Below are 19,399 nucleotides of genomic sequence, written 5' to 3' on the forward strand. Positions count from 1 at the left end.
TACAACAAAACCTCTTCGACCGGCACAGATGGAGAAGATGTTACACCCAAACCCCCCCCCCCCCCCCCCCCCCTCCGAGCACCACCACCATCTGAGGAGGGAGGGGGTCGAACACTTTTGAGAGAAATATATATAGATCAGGAGAATAGTACAGCGCAGAGGAAGAGCAGCAGCAAAGGACGACACGACGACACGACAACAGAACTCCTTCCTTTACGGTCGCCAGAGTCCAGGCCGTCGATTTACGACCCCCCCTTTGAGCGGCCGGTGAACACGACTCTCAAGGCCAGAGCCTCACCCCCATCCCCCTCACTGCCCCCCTCCTCCTCCCTCTCCCCCCACTCACAGCCACCCCACCCTCGTCTGACATTTTAAGTGTTGAGGTGCAATATGTCCCTCATAAAGCCTCTCAGAGATGGACTACAAGACCACCGCTATGACCGTATAAGCAGTGCTATTAGTACTGCTCCTGAACTGCTTCATGTCCCCGGGACGGCTGAGAGGGAAGAAATAGAGAGAGGGGCCAAAGGTCAGACAAAGCGACATGGCCCCAGCGACGTATGATGTAGTACGAATCCCTTCTACAGAGACGGGATTAATTTCATTAGCTCTGCTACGTTCTTAGATTTACATTAATGACAAGCGCTCTGAAGGGTAAATAAATCAGGTGTTTTTATTTATTTATTATTGTTGATCGCATCAGGGCTTGCCTGGGTGGGAGGAGGGGGGTAGTTTCCATTAAGGAGCCTTCATGATTACATCAGTATGGCCGTGCAGATGTTATTGGCTGCTGCACCTAGCGCCACTCGTTCAAATGAAATAAGGCTGATCAATATGGAGGAGCCATCTTATGATTACAGCTCCTCACTCCTCCTGCGCTCGCAAGAGACGCAGCTAGGAGGATGAGCAGGATGTTGCGCCCGGGTTGGTATAAAGCACAGCACATAGACACACAAACACACACACAGACATAAACACAAACCACAAACCCTCGTGCATGCACACACACACACACACACACACACACACACACACACACACAGAGACTGCACAAACACTGATAATGTGGAGTTTCATTTCAAGATAAAGTATTGTGTGGTGTAGGCCAAATTCTTGTAACTGAGATCAGGTTGGCTACAGATTTGCTAATTGATTCACAGATTTACACAGACCTTGTATTCTTTCACTTACTTAAAATTCTTACTACACTAACAGTTGTTGAAATTGAACTCCATACATTCAACCACTGGAACGCACACAGCTGCGCCAAAGACACATTTCTCTTTGGTCGAAAACATTCAACCAATGAGAAACACACTGACACCCAAAAACACCCCCACCATCCACCACCACAACCCCATCGTCATCATCGTAATCATCATCATCATTATCATCATCATCATCATCTTCATCATCATCATTAACCAGACCAACAACACAGAGCTCTCAGGTGGATTTTTCAATCCATTAGCCTGCCTCGCCAATTAGTCCACATTGACACTCCGATGCAGCGGCGCATGAACCTGAATAGCACTATACATCCACTGCTGGGGGATTAAAAGTAAGACTGAAGTAGAGTGTGCGTTGAGCTACACTGAAATATACGCTGTGCTGTTGACCCCCCAGAAAATAACTAATATGTAACACATTTGTATACATTTTAACCATGGGGATTGCAGCAGCATTGGTATGGATTTCAAGACGGACCGGCAAAAAAGACACCCCATCCCATTAACCGTCTTTGAATCTGGCCGCCTCTCGTATTGATTTAAAGGTTGGCTTTTCAAATACTAGAAAAAAGGGAAAGGCCCTTTAGGGGAAGTGTGTAGAAGAGTTTAGCATTCAAAGAGAGATTCCCTTTGATAATACTCGCCTATTCAACATGCTAGACGCAAAGACAGGTTAAACATCTCGCATGCTTTTTCCCAGCGGCGCAAAGCTACCATCAAGCCGGGGGGGGGGGGGGGGGGGGGCAGCAGGGGATGACAGACCATATGTTTTGAGCCCCAGTGTGTGGAGCGTGGGAGACATAAGTATAGACCAGTGGAAGGAATAACTCCATACTTAGAAAGGCACTTGGAACAGAGACAGCGTCAGGACAAGCCAAAGCATCTTCAATGTCAACCAGGTGAGCCGGGCACAGCTGTTACGCTGAATAGTGGAGGTAGTCTGTTTAATACAATCATGCTGTTGATGATTGCTTCTTGCTGTGTTTGGAAAACACTGAAAGACTTAAGTCCAATAAAATTATGGCTGCTGTTCGGAGGATATTATTAATTGAGTAATTGACAATTTTCTTAACTGTCAAATTAAAGATCCTATCTTGTGAGAATACATTCAGTTCAGGTATAAAACTACATAGCTGCTCTATAATGAGCTATAGAGCAGCTATGTATTCATGCATTATGCTCTGCATGAATGATAATACGATGTGATATACCTCATCATTCAACTTATACGTTTGTTCTGCCCACTGCACTCCCTAAGCTACGAGGTATTCCAGATCCTATTAAGTATGTCTACATGGGCCGGGAACGGCATGTACGATACATTTTAATCCAGCATGATATATTATTCTCATGATATGGTAATTATGGCCAGGGGCAAAGTAGCGCAGAGTATATTCCCATCCCATTGTGATGGGATTGAATGTCTCGAATTCGTTATTTTATCTTCTTTCTTTTACAAACGTTTCAGTTCCACATTAAGGCATGTTTATTTATACAGCCCTTTGTCATAATCATGGCCTTAAATTGTTTCATATGCGTTTGTGATTTCATGCCTGAAACAAACTGGAAACCAGACAAGTTATTCACACAACCTCTCAAGTTACTCATCAGCCAACAGTATAAAGCTGTGTGTGAAATCCACTCAGCGACACGCGTGTATTTCTTGGCATGATCAACGCCAACACGCTGAATACTTTTTTGATGCTTTTCTGTGTACACATCAAAAAAAGCTGCAGATGTACACGCTGAGTCTAATATTGAATAAAGGGAGTGAGGTCTAATTTTAAAGTAATCCCATGATTATATTTGACGGGGTTGGCCAATGAACTAGTGTTTGAATGTAAATGTACATTGTCCGGCCCCGGTAACGAGTATGTGTCTATAAAGCGGCGTCACGTTGTGTGCCGGGGAGTCGTTTGGCACGGAGCTCATTGACAGAACCATGATGAGTGAAGATTGAACAAGAGAGGAGCTCGATATCCTGGCTCTTCACTTCATGAGCAGTGGGGGGGGGGGGGGGGTCGGGGGAAGTGTGCAGAGAAAGCTTTCAGATGAGGGGGGAGGGAGGGACGACACACTTAGCTCACATGGCGCTGGATGGAGCTACGATCAATGGATCCAGACCCATGGGTGGACCGGTGGGACCACATTTACAACCCCGAGTTAAATCAAAGATCCGGTTAATGCAATTCAATTCTAAGGGTCGACCATGCGTCACGCACAGATGTTAATGACCTAGTTGTGTGTGTGTGTGTGTGTGTAGGTTGTGTGGTGTGTTCTGTGGTGGATTCCAGTATTACTGTAATAGTGTATGTAATTAGCACAGTGGTTCAAGGCGCAAAGCACTTCAATGTCGTGTGCTGCTGAACGGAGGGAGGAGCCTGGATGAGGTTGAATATAATGTGTCTATAGGTGTACAGTCTGAAAATCGAGGCAGTGAGGGAAAGTGAAAGGCGAGTGCACGTTTCTTAGTCCATGAGAGAAAGAAAAAAAGACCTTAAAGAGAAGCTGAGAGGGATGTTGTGTGCGCGTGCACTCCAGTACGTCCTCCGAGGGTAAATAAATAATAATTATATGAAAGCCCAACCGTTGAGTGAGAGTTAGAGGGTCTGTTGAGACTACAGAGATCGTCATAGAGGGGCTGTATTGTATTTGTTTAGATTAAAGAGATAGAGGGCTGTATTATGTGTGCGTATTGAGACTAGAGATCGAGATGGAGCCTTGTATCATGTGTGTGTGAGACAACAGAGATAAAAAGGTTGAATCGTGAGTTTATTGAGACAACAGAATTAAAGAAGGTGTATCTTGTGTCTATTGAAATTACAGAGTTAAAGAGGGAGTATCAGGTGTCTATTGAGACTACAGAGTTAAAGAGGGAGTATGTGTCTATTGAGACTACCGAGTTAAAGAGGGAGTACGTGTCTATTGAGACTACAGAATTAGAGAGGGTGTATCTTGTGTCTCCTGAGACTACAGAGTTAACGAGGCTTTATCATGTTTCTATTAAGAATACATAGATAAAGAGGCTTTACCATATGTCTATTGAGACTAAAGAGACACATAGGCTGTATCATGTGTATATTAAGAATACATAGATAAAGATTCTGTATCATGTGTCTTTTGAGACCACAGGGAGACATTAAACACCTGGGTGATCTAATTTGTCGTCCGATGTTTTCTTTAGTCAGCGCATCACAGGCAGCACGCTGTTCTGTAGACATTACATTTCAATGCACAATGCGCATAATCCCTTCAAACCATTATCCCATGGGGAGTGTGTGTGCGTGAGTGCATCTGCTTGCCAGTATGTGTGTGTGCGAATGTGTTTGATTTGCCTTTGATCATGCCAATATGTGGTTTTGTGTGTGTGGGAGTGGTTGACTGTCTTTTGTGTATTTTTTTTTTTTTACTTGTTGACTTGTTAATTTGGGATTTATTTGTTTAAATGTTGCATTAAAATATCAAACGAACAACTAGACAAGAGTTGTGTTCTTACATAATCCCAGATTGTTTTTCACCCACTTGTTACTGCTGACACACCTCTAAACACAGATTTGAATCCATTGTGATTTAGTGAGGCCATTGTTTGTAATTCTCCTTTTGTGTAGATATTCTGAGAGAAGCGCTGATGCCTGACAACTTTGCTTGGAAGCCCCGTCTCCTGGGAATGTATAGGCTGCTAGAGACATGGGACCAGTGATCGCCTCTTTAATCCCCTGTGTCAGATCGCTCTAATTCACAGCGGGAATATCCGTTGCATATCCGCACTACCATTGAATAGGCCTATGAGAATTCTAGATGACTATAATTGTACATGAAAGAGAGTATTGTTGTCGCAGGTTTTGTGAGTGTGTGGCATTCCTTGTTAATTAGCGTTTCTAAGAGCACATTTTAGAGCCGAAATTTGGCACAGCTTATTATCACTTGTCTATGTAGGTGGGTTGGGGGGGCTCATTAGCTTGCCTTGTGTCAAATGTCACCACTAGCCACCGGGTCTGTGTGTGTGTGTGTGTTTCCCTTTTGTTGCATGTAAGAGTTTATTTGAGGTTGTCATTTTTCGTGAGCGTGTCTCTGTGTATTTGTTTGTGTGTGTGCGTGTGCGTGTGCGTGTGCGTGTGTGTGTGTGTGTGTGTGTGTGTGTGTGTTTGCACAAAAAGGCTGACGACACTCACTGAAACAACACCTTGCCTCTTGCAAATTGACAATGTCTCAAACAGGGCAATGTAGGAATGGAGCTTGGACAGGACTAAGCTACCATTGTGATGATGAGCAGCTTATGACATACAATTAATTATTATAGTCATGGCATGTGATGTCATATCAGATGATGTCATATCATGTGTTGTTAAATCGTGTAATGACTCAGCAATTCATATGTCAACTCATATCATGTGTACGATATGTCATCAAATTTGTCTTAGAAAAGAATGGACGGACTTAGAGTCAACTGTGTTCTTAATTTTTAAACATTGATTGCAAAAATGAAAAAGTTAACATTCTAGAATTGGTTTTCTAAATAACAAAACCCTCATCATCATTATAAAACAGTGGGTAAGTGGGCTTAAAACATTTTTGCATTTTCTGTTGCAAAAAATAACTCTTTCACCATGACCAACTGATTTTCCCTTTCCAATTTGTGCTAATGGTCATTTTACCTTGAACAGCGGCTGGGTAGAACAAGGGATGCAAAACAGTTTGTGAAAACTGTGATGACTCCCACTTTCTGCACCTTTGCTGGAATTACTCTGCTCTACTTTGGGCGTATAGGAAAAGAAAACAAATACCACATTTAATTCTGCCCACCATGCACACAGTCACACCTGTTTTATAAACTGGGAGCTGATGGTGGCACCAGGTTTAGCACATCCCCCCGTGACCTTAAACAGCATCATCACAGCGCTTTCACAACAAGGGCTCCATTCCCTTTAGTGTGCGTGAAGGTGAGTCAGTAATAAGGATGATGATGATCATCATCATCAGCATCATAATCCTCATAACAAGAGATACAAGAAGAGTAAAAAAGAAAAGGTTCTCAGGTCATATAATATGAGCAAGTACGTTTAAAGAGGAATTGATTATGCAACCTTGATGAAGTTATGTGATCAAATATATGATATCAATGTTAATATAATACAAAATCATTATATATAGAATATTGGAACTGATATTCTACTCTATATCCATAGGTATTGTCGTTTTCTTTTTGTCAGTTTTCTCCACCAAACTAATCATTCCACCGTTGAAAAGAAAAGGCAATAATATCATAGAATTCCCTCTGTTTCATTACAGTAGGTTGGGTTAACAGTAGCATGTACAAGAATCCTGGGGGCTATTCGCGCAGGTCATTAAGAGCTGAATAAAATGATCCCCTTACACAATGAGCCCTTTGATTTCATGTAATTGAACTGCAGATCTGTGTCTCCTTCCAATTAAAGCGAACAGTGTCCACATGTACTTTGGCGGGGTCAGAACGAAGAACATGGCTTTTCTTCTTGCTCCTTAATCAAACCTTGTCCTTGTGTGAATAAAGAGACCATGTATTCTGGGTCTAATAATAGTGTGTGAGCATGCATATATTCAAAAGATACGTAAAGATGTACTCACGTACTCAAAGAAATGTACTCATGACGATCTGTGTGTGCTAAGTGATTTATGGGATTTCTCTGTGCTATCAACTAATATTTCAAGTGATTGTCTACTGAGTGTCATTGAGTATTCAAATAGGTATCATATGATTATCACCAACATATAATCTGACAGCAATAGTCATAAGAGTTAACAATGCCTGTGTATAGTCTCTCTGTTCCATATAAACATAACTATAATTGATCCAAAAAGGGGAAGAAATCCCTTAAGTTCATTTGTCATTCAATGTCTATTAATCACTTACAGATAATCAACAATAATGTAAATGAGTTTCTACTGCCCACACAGCAATCTGTATTCCTAAACAAACATGTGTCATTCATCATTAAGTTCAGACTCTAAAATTGTATAAATATCTATTTACCAATATTGCATTGATCAACAATGCCTTCATGTACTGCACTGTCTGGAGCGAATACAAAGCTACATCAATTGGGGCTGAACTCAACCATTAGTTAATTCATGGGCTTCTTTCTAAAGAAAGGTATGGCACATGATCTGCGACCCTCTTAAAATGCCCCAGTGACCCACTTAGGGGGACGTTACCCACCAGTTGAGAATCCCTGATCTCACGGTATCAAAAGCTGCGCTAAGATCCAGCAGCACCTACATCAGAAGACATCATTATGTCATCGGAGACTCTGAGAAGGGAAATTTCAGTGGAATGCTTCTGACGGAAACCAGATTGGAATCTATCTTAAAATCGGTGCAGTCAAGACAGTGGCGAGCTGTTTGGCAAAAAACGTTCGATAAAGAGTCGGCTGCGAAATAGGCTTTTAGTTTTGTGGCAGGGAAGGATCAAGGTTTGTTTTTTTTCCCAGAAGAGGCTGAACAACTGCATGTTTAAAATATGCCGGGACACAACCAGAATGCAGGGAGCTATTTATAATAGAGACCAGGCATGCACCGATAGACCCAAGTACAACTTGAAGCATGAAAGATGTGTAAAATATCTAGGCTTCATACTGCCCACCAGATCAATGAGGTCTTGCAAGGAAATACGAGAGAAGCGGTCCAAAGCCGAGTTGGATCAGCAAAAAAAGGGAATATAGAAGAGGAGATGATGCTATCCCTGACATCTGAAATCGTAACCAGGGAGAAAGGGAGAAAGATACTGCGATCCTTATTTGAAAAGGCAGGGACATCAGAAGGTGCAGGGGGGAAATTGTTCTTGTGTCAAACAGGGCTTGATTGTGCATTTACTGGAGGAAATGAGGTTTGGAAAGTAAGAAGCCCCTTGCATCCTTCACCATGTTGCTGAACTCAGTTCTTTTTAATAGAGACGGTGAACGTGAAGCCAGGTGGGTTTCCACAGTCACTCCACCCTGCTGACATTCATGGCCCAAACAACCAAGTGTCATTTAACCAGCGGGATGAATTGACAATTGAACAATTTCTCATTTTATCCTAAAAGAACGTTCATGAACTCCCGGTGAGCGAATTATGAAATTGGTTATAATCATTGTTTGATAGGCTAACACGCAGCCGCATGGGTTGGCATAATAAGCGCGGCTGTCTGCCAGAGGAGTTGGCAGACAAATCATCTCAGCAGGAGCTCCTCAGATCATCCTTTCAACACCTCAAGGTGCTTCTCTTTTGTAGTGCTGGCATCATGAGGAGATAATATTGTGTTTCGAAAACGTCTGACCTCACCCAGCGAATTGTTTTATATTACAATGCCCCCAACCCCCCACACACACTGCCCGTGTGCGAAAAAAGATGCATGTAAATGACAGAGATTTATGTAAATGAAAGAGATGTATGTAAATGACGGACGACTCATCGTTTATCACTGTTGTAACCTTGACATTCAGCAGGAAATAACAGACCGTTCCAGGGCATTCGACTTCCTGGGCTCTGTCTCTATGCCAATAGTTGATGCTTTACTGAAAATTTGTCGCAGATACATAAACCTACACACACGTACACATACACAGTCATCTTAGTGCACACACACACACACACACACACACACACACACACACACACACACACACACCCCGACACACACATGCACACTCTTTGTGCACACACATACACATAGACACACACACACACAGACACACACACAAATGCACACACACACACACCCCCACATGCATAGAAAGGCACAGATATACTCAGACACATGCAGTTAGACAGAGAGACATAAACCTATACCATGCACACATCCAAGAACAAGCACACACATCCTAGCATGCACAGACAGAGACACACACACACACACACACACACACACACACAAACAGGCAGAGAAAAACTCACAAACAAACAGCAAAGATAGACAGAGACCAAAACAAACAGAAATACACACAGGCCCAGAAAGACAATAGAGAGAAACACACAATGCTAGGCTGTTTGTTTAAGCATCCGCACAGACATGACAATCACAGTGTGGTTCTTTGAGTAGAAATCCAATAATAATTGCATATCCTTCCATATTGGAAACGGTTCATTCTCTTTTCCTCGCTGACGCCCCCCGGCCCTTCCGTTGTTTAAGTGGTCATGCCTTTTGTCTTTCCCTTTACACAAAGTCAGCAGAAGGAAAGGACCCTATGTTTCCTGGGAGGATTGTTAAACTGATGCAGCAGAATGGTTTTTAGTAGTATAATCATCATATGGATTCAATAAAATCATCAAAAAAAAAACTCCTAATGACGATATTAGGTAATGCTAGGATATTAAGAGAAGGAAATCGACGCAGTTGCCGCTCAGGGTCTCATGCCCATAGTGCAAGGTTTTATCTTTTTAATCACCCTCTGTTGTGGAATATCTCAGCTACTCATAATGTTTAGCAGAGAGCGGGGTGGAACGCAATCATTACCGGGCAAAAAAAAGAACCACACTGTAATTCCTGGAGGTGAGAACCTTTTGTGTATTCTCAATATAGGGTGCATGTATCATCCGAGATGCGTGCGCACACACACACACACAAACACACACACACACACACACACACACACACACACACACACACACACACACGCCCAATCACATACTTACAAACACACACTTAAATACACACACACACGCAAACACAAACATACAAACACACACACACACACACACACAAAAACGTGTAGGATTTGTACTTGTTGCCATCAAAAAAAACGATATTACGAAACTATATCATCTAATGGAAAATTCTATTAGCCCGAATAACAAAAATGCTCCAGTTCAAATTTTGGGTTTACACTTAGAGAAGCGGAATTTAAGCATTAGTGACCAGTGAAATGAAAGTAGAAAGAACTGGAACATGACACTTGGGGTTACACAACCAATTCTCTATTAGCAGGGAGGGGGCAAGGAGCTTATATTTATATATATATATATATATATATATATATAGCGAGAGAGAGAGAGAGAGAGAGAGAGAGAGAGAGAGAGAGAGAAACAGAGACAGAGACAGAGACAGAGAGACAGAGAGAGAGACAGACAGAGCAGAGACAGACAGAGAGAAAGAGAGAGAGACAGACAGAGCAGAGACAGAGAGAGAGACAGAAAGAGCAGAGACAGAGAGAGACAGAGACAGACAGAGCAGAGAGAGAGACAGACAGAGCAGAGACAGAGAGACAGAGAGCGAGAGAGACAGAGAGAGAGAGAGAGAGAGAGAGAGAGAGAGAGAAACAGACAGACCGACAGACAGACAGAGCAGAGACAGACAGAGAGAAAGAGAGAGAGAGAGAGAGAGAGAGAGAGAGAGAGAGAGAGAGACAGACAGAGAGACAGAGAGAGAGACAGACAGAGCAGAGACAGAGAGACAGAGAGAGAGCAGCAGTCGGTAGTACAGGGTATTCCTCCTACCTCTGTCCGTAGCTGTTCTCCTTCCGGCGGCAGTGCAGGGTGACCACCCTGTGGCCCTCGCTGCGGACGTCCTGGCTCACCGTCCACGCCACCGGGTTACTGGCCCGGGCCCCAAGGAACACCACCCCGTCCTTCAGCTTCACCCTGCACCACCACACACACAAACACACACACACACACACACAGACACACACACACAGACACACACACATATACACACACACACACACCAGGCACAAACACACACACACACACACACACAGACACACACACACACACACACAACCACACAAACACACACATGGAGTAAAACAAGAAGCACAAAGCAACATTGAATTGATTGCAGAGGTTTGTAATGTTCAAATGAAATAAGTCAAGATGAATCTTCAAAGTCACTTCTTCCCAATCGAGCCCGTTCAACGGGATTTGTACCAGCTCGATATCAATTGACCACAGGGTTTGTTTGTTTGTCAAGTAAATATGAACAGTGTTTTGTTTGATTTGTTGTCAACCCCTCTGACTTCGTTTGCTCATGATGAGCAGTGTTGCATCAAAAGCATTCCTTTCCCCCTCGACTGCTGAATAGAGAGGAGGCAGCGAGTGGTGGGAACAAGAGAAACAACCCGAATCAGTCGTTCAAATGACGACGTCACGGAGCAGGCTGAGGGAGTAACCGCTAACGCTAGTAGCAGATGTCTTCAATCCATCCGCACAGAAAACCCTCCAAGTCCCAAACAAAAGCAAGCTATCGCTTAATTTGCTGAAGGTGAACTCGAATTACATTCCCCCACCGGCCCAGGTCAAACCCCTTTTTCCAATCATGCCTCCATCTGTCCTCCTTATTGGACCTCTCTCAGATCACCTCGGCCGGTTCATCACTCTAGCTCACACAGTCGTTATCAGTTGAGCTGGTCTTACTTTGAACCTCGCTGAGGCCAGCCGAAGGTACAATAATCACCTGATAACTACTGCTGTTGATGACGGCCGATACAGATGCCGGAGAGCTGTCTTGGCTCGAGGAAAAGCACGTGGAGATGGAGACGGAGGATGAGGAGACTGATGATAGTGATACCGATTGCTGTCTCGCTCACTACTGCTGGCCCATTTCCACCTGAGCCACGGCTAAAGTAATTACTACGGCAACCGCACCTTCATTACGCTATACTTCTACCCGGCGAAAAGGGGGGGGGGGGGGGGGGGGGGGAGAGAGAGAGAGTGTGAGACAGTTAAGTGTGAAATGGAGGAGATGTGGAAAAACATTTTGAAACTGCTGTTTTGTGGCGGTGGGCTGGGGTGCTATGATGCAGTTCTGATGAATTCCCCCATGTTTACACGAATGTAAGGAACGATACAATGTACTTTATTCATCTCAGACGGGAATGCTTTTATGGAAACTTCTAGTTAAAACTCACTGTGATAACTTAACTTAACTTAGTCAATTCGTGTGAGTGCGTGTGTGTCGCTGCATCTTTCGTTGCCACACTGAGTGCAGTTTTGTTGCACATCCAACTATTTTGACAATAAATACCAAATCTGTCCATTATAAGCCAAACTTGTCCACCATCACATTTTTACTATTTACTCGAGTTGGCTCATTTCGTTTTACCACATATTCTATTTACTCTTTTCTATTCCTTTCCAATTTTTGTGGACCCTCGGATGATGCAAGTAGCTCAATTTCCCTTTGTTTTACAGGGTTTGGCAGACGTATTTGAGTGTGTGTAGGGCAGCCAAAGAGTCCATTTACAACTGTATGTTGTTAACAAGCTTTGTTTAGGTGATATTATTCTAGCTATAAGCATATAAAGCTGTTATTGATTATATATGTGGCTTTGCCTAGTCAAAATGCTCACAAGTCAAATGTATTTGAAAATGAAACAAAGGAGATGTTTAAATAATAAACTGCCACCATGACAACACAACATCTCTTGTCAACACACAATGCGTGTCCAGCCCTGAGTTTGATGTTGATCTCTTATGCATTTTGCATCTCTCCTTTCAAGCACGATTCAATACGCCCCTCCGTACAAGTGCTCCAATTTTAAACAGCAACGATGTTTCTCATTTCTAAACGATTCAGGGCGATTTGATTTGAAAACCTATGCGAGTTCATGCTAATATTTGTTATACTTTATTATGCTTATATTTTAGGGACCCACAAAGCTATTTATAGTTCGAGTTTGAATACCCAGTTGTGTTCTTGCTGATTAGAGCCCTTAAAAATATATAAAATAATAATAATACATGTTTGATTAATTCATTAAAATATTAACTCATTAATTCATTAACTTATAAATACGTATGCTAAATAACTCAAATCAAATCAAGCAATCAAATAGCACTGAACATTTGCTGGTACACATTGTTTCGAAGTACCCTGTTTTTAGTTGTGTTTTTAAAAATGTCTTTGAACAGAAGCAAAGACATTTACATCCCTAGCCACCACGGGTGTCCTTTGCCATCCTCCAGCATCTAGAGTTAGGCACATCTGTCGCACAGCTAAGTCATCTTTATGCCATTGGCAAAGCATCATGGGTAATTTACGATGGTATCGTATAGTGTTGTATAGTAGAGCAATAGTTCAACCCTGTGTGCCATTCCAGGGCCCATCTTGAGGAGGTCTAACAATGATAATGTCAGCACGATGTCTCTCCAGGATGCCTCAGAGATTTGAGTTCACCTGTTCATGTTGAAGACGGAATTATAAATAACTATGATGACACTTATGCGGAATGGAGGAAATCATGGTCTGGTCACACGCGACACGTAATAGTCTATCTCTGCAGATGGTGGCGGCAGTCGAGCAAGCATTCATGCACACACACGGACACACACACACACACGGATAATAACACACGCACAGACACACAGACACGCACACACACACAAACACACACACGGACACACACACACACACGGACACACACACACACAAGGACACACACACACAGACAGACCCACACACAGACACCCACATCCACAGCCACACACACACAGAGGTGATTGTGTGACCTCATCATGGCCTTTGTCTATCTGATATGGGGTGTGGGGAGCCAGGAAGGTGGAATGTATAAATGAAAGAGGGAGCAGGGAGCCGTGATACCTCTTCCTCCTCTGGAATAGAAAGGCTCACAGGCAAATGGAACAAACAAGGCTGGCGACAGACACTGGCCTAATACCGATAAGCCCATCACTTCCAGACATGGCTGAGCGGAGAGGTTCAGCAGAATTCACTGTAAAGGACTCTTAAGGTGCCCAGCAGGCACTGCTGACGCATAATTGACCAAACACCTCGAAGACTCACTTTCAGACCCATAGTGGGGAATTATTTTTGTTTTGGTTTATTTTTCTTTCCTCTATTGCAGAATAATAGGGAATGCAAGATAAGCCGTTGATATAATTTGCATTTGAATTAAAGCAACCCTTGAGACGGAGAAACCGCTTTTGAGTTTTCATTATTATTTATTGTTTTAAGGTAGACATGAAATCAAAATTGATTGCTAATTTCTCCACTTCTGTTGTGCAGCTGTACGGAAAAGAAAAGTAACGATAGTGAGCAGCATTTAAATCCTTTCAACCTGTTTGTATTCTTTTACAGTAAATTGCTGATCTCCTTAACTTCTTCTCAAAAATAAATGGCTTGTGATTGTTGACTTTGCATACTCACCAACAACAACACCGTTGTGACTTAATCTATTGGGAACAATCTTCAACAAAGTTAGAACTATATCACTACACCACCAATCAAATCATGAACCATCAAATCAAAACATCATTTTTTTTTTTTTCAGCGATATACACTTTGAGTGCCAATCCCACGTTGCCATACTTTAATTGCCTCCAGGTCAGTTTGGGAAAATCATAATTTAGATTGAGTTTAGTTTACCACGTCCCTTAATGTCCAAACACTTGAAGCCTAATCGTTTAACCCTGCCTCTTCTCCCCCCCCCCCCATAAACTCTTCCACTCACACACACACTCTCACCATCACCTCAAAGAGGCTGAGTCTCAAAACAAAATGCAATTATATAATGGCCAACAGCAGGGGAGGCTGGTTGACTTTAGGTAGGGTGGAACAACAACAATAAAGGAAGTTCTGAGTCAGTCACCTACTTAATAGTCATCATTGCAGTGTTTACATAGCATACAGAATGGAACAGGCAAAAGGATAAGGTGAAGGCTAATTCCATGAAGGAGATTTCTCACTATACTTTACATTAATGGAGCAAATTAGAAGTAGCGGGGGTGTGGTAAAACAGAGGCAGCGGTAGAGAAGATGAAGATGAAGACGCTAAATCTAATAATAAGGGCTCACCGGGCAGGGTTCATCTCGGGTACTTTTAATTGTAGTTCTGTGTGTCACTTTCGGTTAGTCTCCCCCCCCCCCCGCTCTCTCCATCTATATATACATATATATATCCCGTTCCTCTCTTTTTTCTCCCACGCTCAGACTTTATTTGGATTCATTTGAAACCAACAAGGACATTTGCTCAAACTGCATGTGATAACATTTAAACAACACAATGTTCCTGGCCCGGCACCATTTGAGAATAAAGTGTCTGGCTATTTTAAAGTGAATTAAGAGACATTGCTTTTAACCTCCCCTGCAATCAAAGTCGGCCCTTGAGTGTTGAGTCTAACCGCAACATATTTGCCATTTGTTTGCTGGCGTTTCCACTTTCTCTGCACACACTGTGCACTTCATTTAAGGGCGAAGTCCTCACTTCAAACAGTAACGCTTCCCTTTCCTATAATATATACCAACCCATGTTACCTGGTTTCCCTTCTCAGACCACATGAGTCTTCAGGGAAACCGTTTGATACGTTGACCCCAGTTCACCGTGTCATCACGCCTCCTCATCGCCCTGGTCTTACTCGATCAATAACTCCATCATCTACACACCCAGGGCTAAATGGATGTTTCCACATGTCCAAGGCTTCCCTGGCTATTATAGGGTTAAAAACCTATTCATCTAAATGGGGGCGGGGCGGGGTAGGTAGGTGGTGCGGTGGATGTTCAAAAGGAGCACTACCTTAAGTGCTCTACTCATTTCAACCTGCAGTAATAGAGTGTATTGAGTCCAACTTAATAAGAGAAGATGCTGACCATCACCAAAGAATAGCCACACTTACAATCAAGATATATATAGCCCCGGGCCACGGGAGAAACAACAAACACACTCAACGTTTGCTATGGCCAGCGGTCTTGTAATTTGCTCTAGATGCTTCTAGTGTCACTATGATAATAGATAATGACGAAGATAGGTAATATGACGAACAAAAAACTCCGACCTCTCCTGTCCTGTCTTATTAACCCTGGCAGCTGGTTCATTCATACACCCGTTCTACATCGCTGTTATAACAAGGTTAGCTGTAGCTCATAAGCTTAATGACCTGAAACATCTTATCTTAATATTCGGCCAAAATAACCTAACTTCACAGTATGTAGGATTGAGAAAATGGTTAAAGATGTATTGTTCATTCGCATTCAACACTCCCTAACATAGATCATCGGAAAATGTAGCGGCTCTGGCACCTTTTATTGTGATACACATCATATTGACGGATTATTCTCCAATTCACAACGTATCATCACAGAGATGTTTAATCTCCAAGGATGCACCTCCATCTCTCCCTTCTCATTATTTCTTATCACTCCATCTTTGACGAAACACAAGAAGTGTAATGCGTGTCGGGGTCCTGAACCATGGAGATGAGTCGAATGAAAATGTCAGCGAGGCAGAGTTAAAGATTTGAGGAGAGATGACTTCAAATAAAATGCATCAAAACACAGCTGGCCGGAGCCTCAAAATATGAAGATCAAGAGGATCACACAGGAGGCGGCAAGCTGAGCTCTAGGCAACTAACAGACACCTGTCTCTCTCTCTCTCTCTCTCTCTCTCTCTCTCTCTCTCTCTCTCTCTCTCTCTCTCTCTCTCCCTGTACGTCTGTATGTTTGTCTGTCTGTCCCTCTCTCTTTCAATAAAGTCTGGAACTATGTACCTATGTACTTCTGTCGTTGCTTTCATTTGTCGTTGTTTTAGGGATGTGAATAACTTGAATCTTTCAAGGTCGAAGAATTAGTGGGCGGTGGTATAAACTGTGAATATTCATCGTGTGCCAATATTCACAAAAGCAGCCATGGATCATCGGCAAGAAATATCTTAAACATACAAAGTACAAAAAGTATTGGACATTTAGTTGAGTTTACCTGTATTAGGTCACTGGCACTTTAAGGGGAATAGAGTTTCCATCTAGTGTAAATGACAGATGTTTTGTGTAAATGACGTAAATGACGATGTTAGTAAAGTATTTATGTCGGTTTGTACTTGTTCGCTGCTGCTTCTTACCCTGGTGAGTGTTTATGTAAATCCATCCTGTCTTTGTTTCTCCGCTAGTCAGATTTGTTAGATACGTTAATAAGTCACTAATAAGCTTAGCTAGCCTAACTATATAAGCCTGTTGTTCTGTGTACCATTAGAGCAGTGAACTTATGATCTTATACGGTTGCGATGTTTATGACTTTTGGAATTGTTTTTCCCAAATAAGCACCCCCCCACAGCCAAAGTTTATTACTATATATGTTGTATCATGTTGCCCCTTAGAACCACATTCTTCCTCCAATAAACGTTTCAAAGTCGAAGCTACCCTCTGTGATTCTGATGATTCACTCCCCCCTAATATCCACCAGTGCTATTTCATAGTGGCCCTAGACCTCTGTTTCAACAGTCTTCTCAAGGGTGCCCAGGTGGAACTTTTGCAGGACTTTAACATTAGTTATCCTTTACCAACAGAGTAGGTCGACACTCACAATAGGCTGTTGAATGACATCAGACTCGGTCCCCGTTCCGCACTCATTAGCGGACCGGTGCTGTTTCTTTCTGTTGTATGCATTGCATGTATATTCATATTGGTGCTTGTGTATTGTGTATGCCTATATTGTTTTTTTCTGTGCATGATTAATAATAAATAAAATAAAAATGGTGCTAAAGAACCAACTGTAGCACTGTCCGTTAATTTGTGCATTTCAACAGGATTTTTATTTTACTTTTGAATGGTCCAAATGTAAAACATATGGCTTGTGAACGAAAAATGTAATATTCAATTGTTCTGATCTATTCCTACTTTGATGTGTATCTTTGGATTTGTGAGCAAGATATTGTATGTTGTTAACTATACAGCTCCACTTCTACAGTCTCTTTGGATCGATAAAGGGTAAGAGTAGATGTCTTGTTCCAAAGCAATAACATTTTAGTTTGGCAAATTTAAAAGAAAACCATGGAATGCACGCTGGTAGCAGCTAATAAAACAACTGTAAAACGACAGGGGATACTAAAGTGTCGAGCAGCAGAAAACCAATTGCTTGAGCCACTGCCCCTGACAGTGTCTGGTGCACGGCCCGGTTGTGATGGGAGTATAGTATGACGTCTAGACAGGTAGCGGGTAGCTTGGACAGAATCGAAACGGGTACAGAGTATAGATTCTCAAAGCAAAATGTCGGATGGATGGATGGATCGACAATATACTGGAAGTGCAATCGAACTTGAAAGAAAACCTGAAGAAACGTGTCGGTGTATATTATTCGGTCTCCAATGGTGGTGTCAGCCCCCATTAGTTTCAAACTGGAAAGGTTCTCGCTGTCTTACTGAGCACCGTACTTGGGCCCTGTTAAAGGTCCAGCCATGAAGTAACGTGTCCTTGGGCATTAAGAGACAGTAACAGTAGAGTAACCCCAGAAAATAAATGAGGAAAAATGGCTGAGCGCTGGGACTGGACGTGCGTGGAGCGACGTGACAGAGCGGCGGTCTCATGTGGGGAGATAAAAGCAGAGAGGGGAGTTTGATGACGACATACAGGAGAGTGACAGTGCAACACGCGCCCCAAAACACCAGTCACCTCAGCCTCTATCGACAGCCCTGCTCCCCACTGGGGTGAATGGAATATACATGCCAATGTGACAAAGTGTGTGTGTGTGTGTGTGTGTGTGGGGGGGGGGGGGGGGGGGGGAGAACAGACACACAACAAATCCAGTGTCCTATTTTAAACGCTCCCCCCTTCCCCGTTTGAGTCAAAGGATTTGTGATGGAAGGGTCAGAGCCGTGCCTGTCACGACACAGGAATTTTAGATAAATATGTCACGGTTGTGCTCTGATTTTTTTATTTTATCGTGTTTTTAAAAAATGTAAGCCAAATAATAAGCTAAATCTTGCAATGTAACATGGGCGTTAATACGGGATTTGAGGAAGGCCCTAGTGCGCCATACGATAGATTAGCTGAAGGAAGGATGTCAGTCTGGAGACGGCGCTGGCTCCGAGCGAGCCGTTCGGCGAGGTTCCCCCGTCGGAACCTGTTTGACCTGCAGCCGTGTCGAGGGGATCAGCGATAAACTTCACATCCATCCCCTGGGTTGGGGCGGATGATCCTGGACTGATCCAAGGTTTGGATAGAAGCAGATTAGGTACACGCGCTATAATGCCAGGATGTTGCAGTACAGATTAAAGAGAGTTGGCCAACATTATGTATAGCGGGTGACATAGATTAACGCCCCCCACTCCCACTGTTGACGGCTGCCATGGCGACCAGACTAGTGGAGTGGTGGTGAGCAGGCTGCTCTGGTGTAAAATGGGGACGATATATCGGAAGCCGGAGTTTATGACCCGAGTTTGGGCGAAATGTGTAATATCGCTCTTGATCTATAGCGGGGAAATTCTTTTCTCCTG

General features: G+C 43.0%; 1 protein-coding gene across 1 annotated transcript in view; it reads right to left on the reverse strand.

The window, feature by feature from the left end:
- LOC307075151 (transmembrane protein 132C) overlaps positions 1–19,399 on the reverse strand; it is a gene marked incomplete at both ends in the record, with an annotated part of 88,596 nt that overhangs the window by 51,154 nt on the left and 18,043 nt on the right. Inside the window, one exon of the mRNA XM_079735655.1 lies at positions 10,680–10,823. Coding sequence (XP_079591781.1) covers positions 10,680–10,823 — 144 coding nt within the window. The remainder of the gene's footprint in view (positions 1–10,679; positions 10,824–19,399) is intronic.

Source organism: Pollachius pollachius (assembly GCF_949987615.1).
Source record: "Pollachius pollachius genome assembly, chromosome: 4".
Lineage (NCBI taxonomy): Eukaryota > Metazoa > Chordata > Actinopteri > Gadiformes > Gadidae > Pollachius > Pollachius pollachius.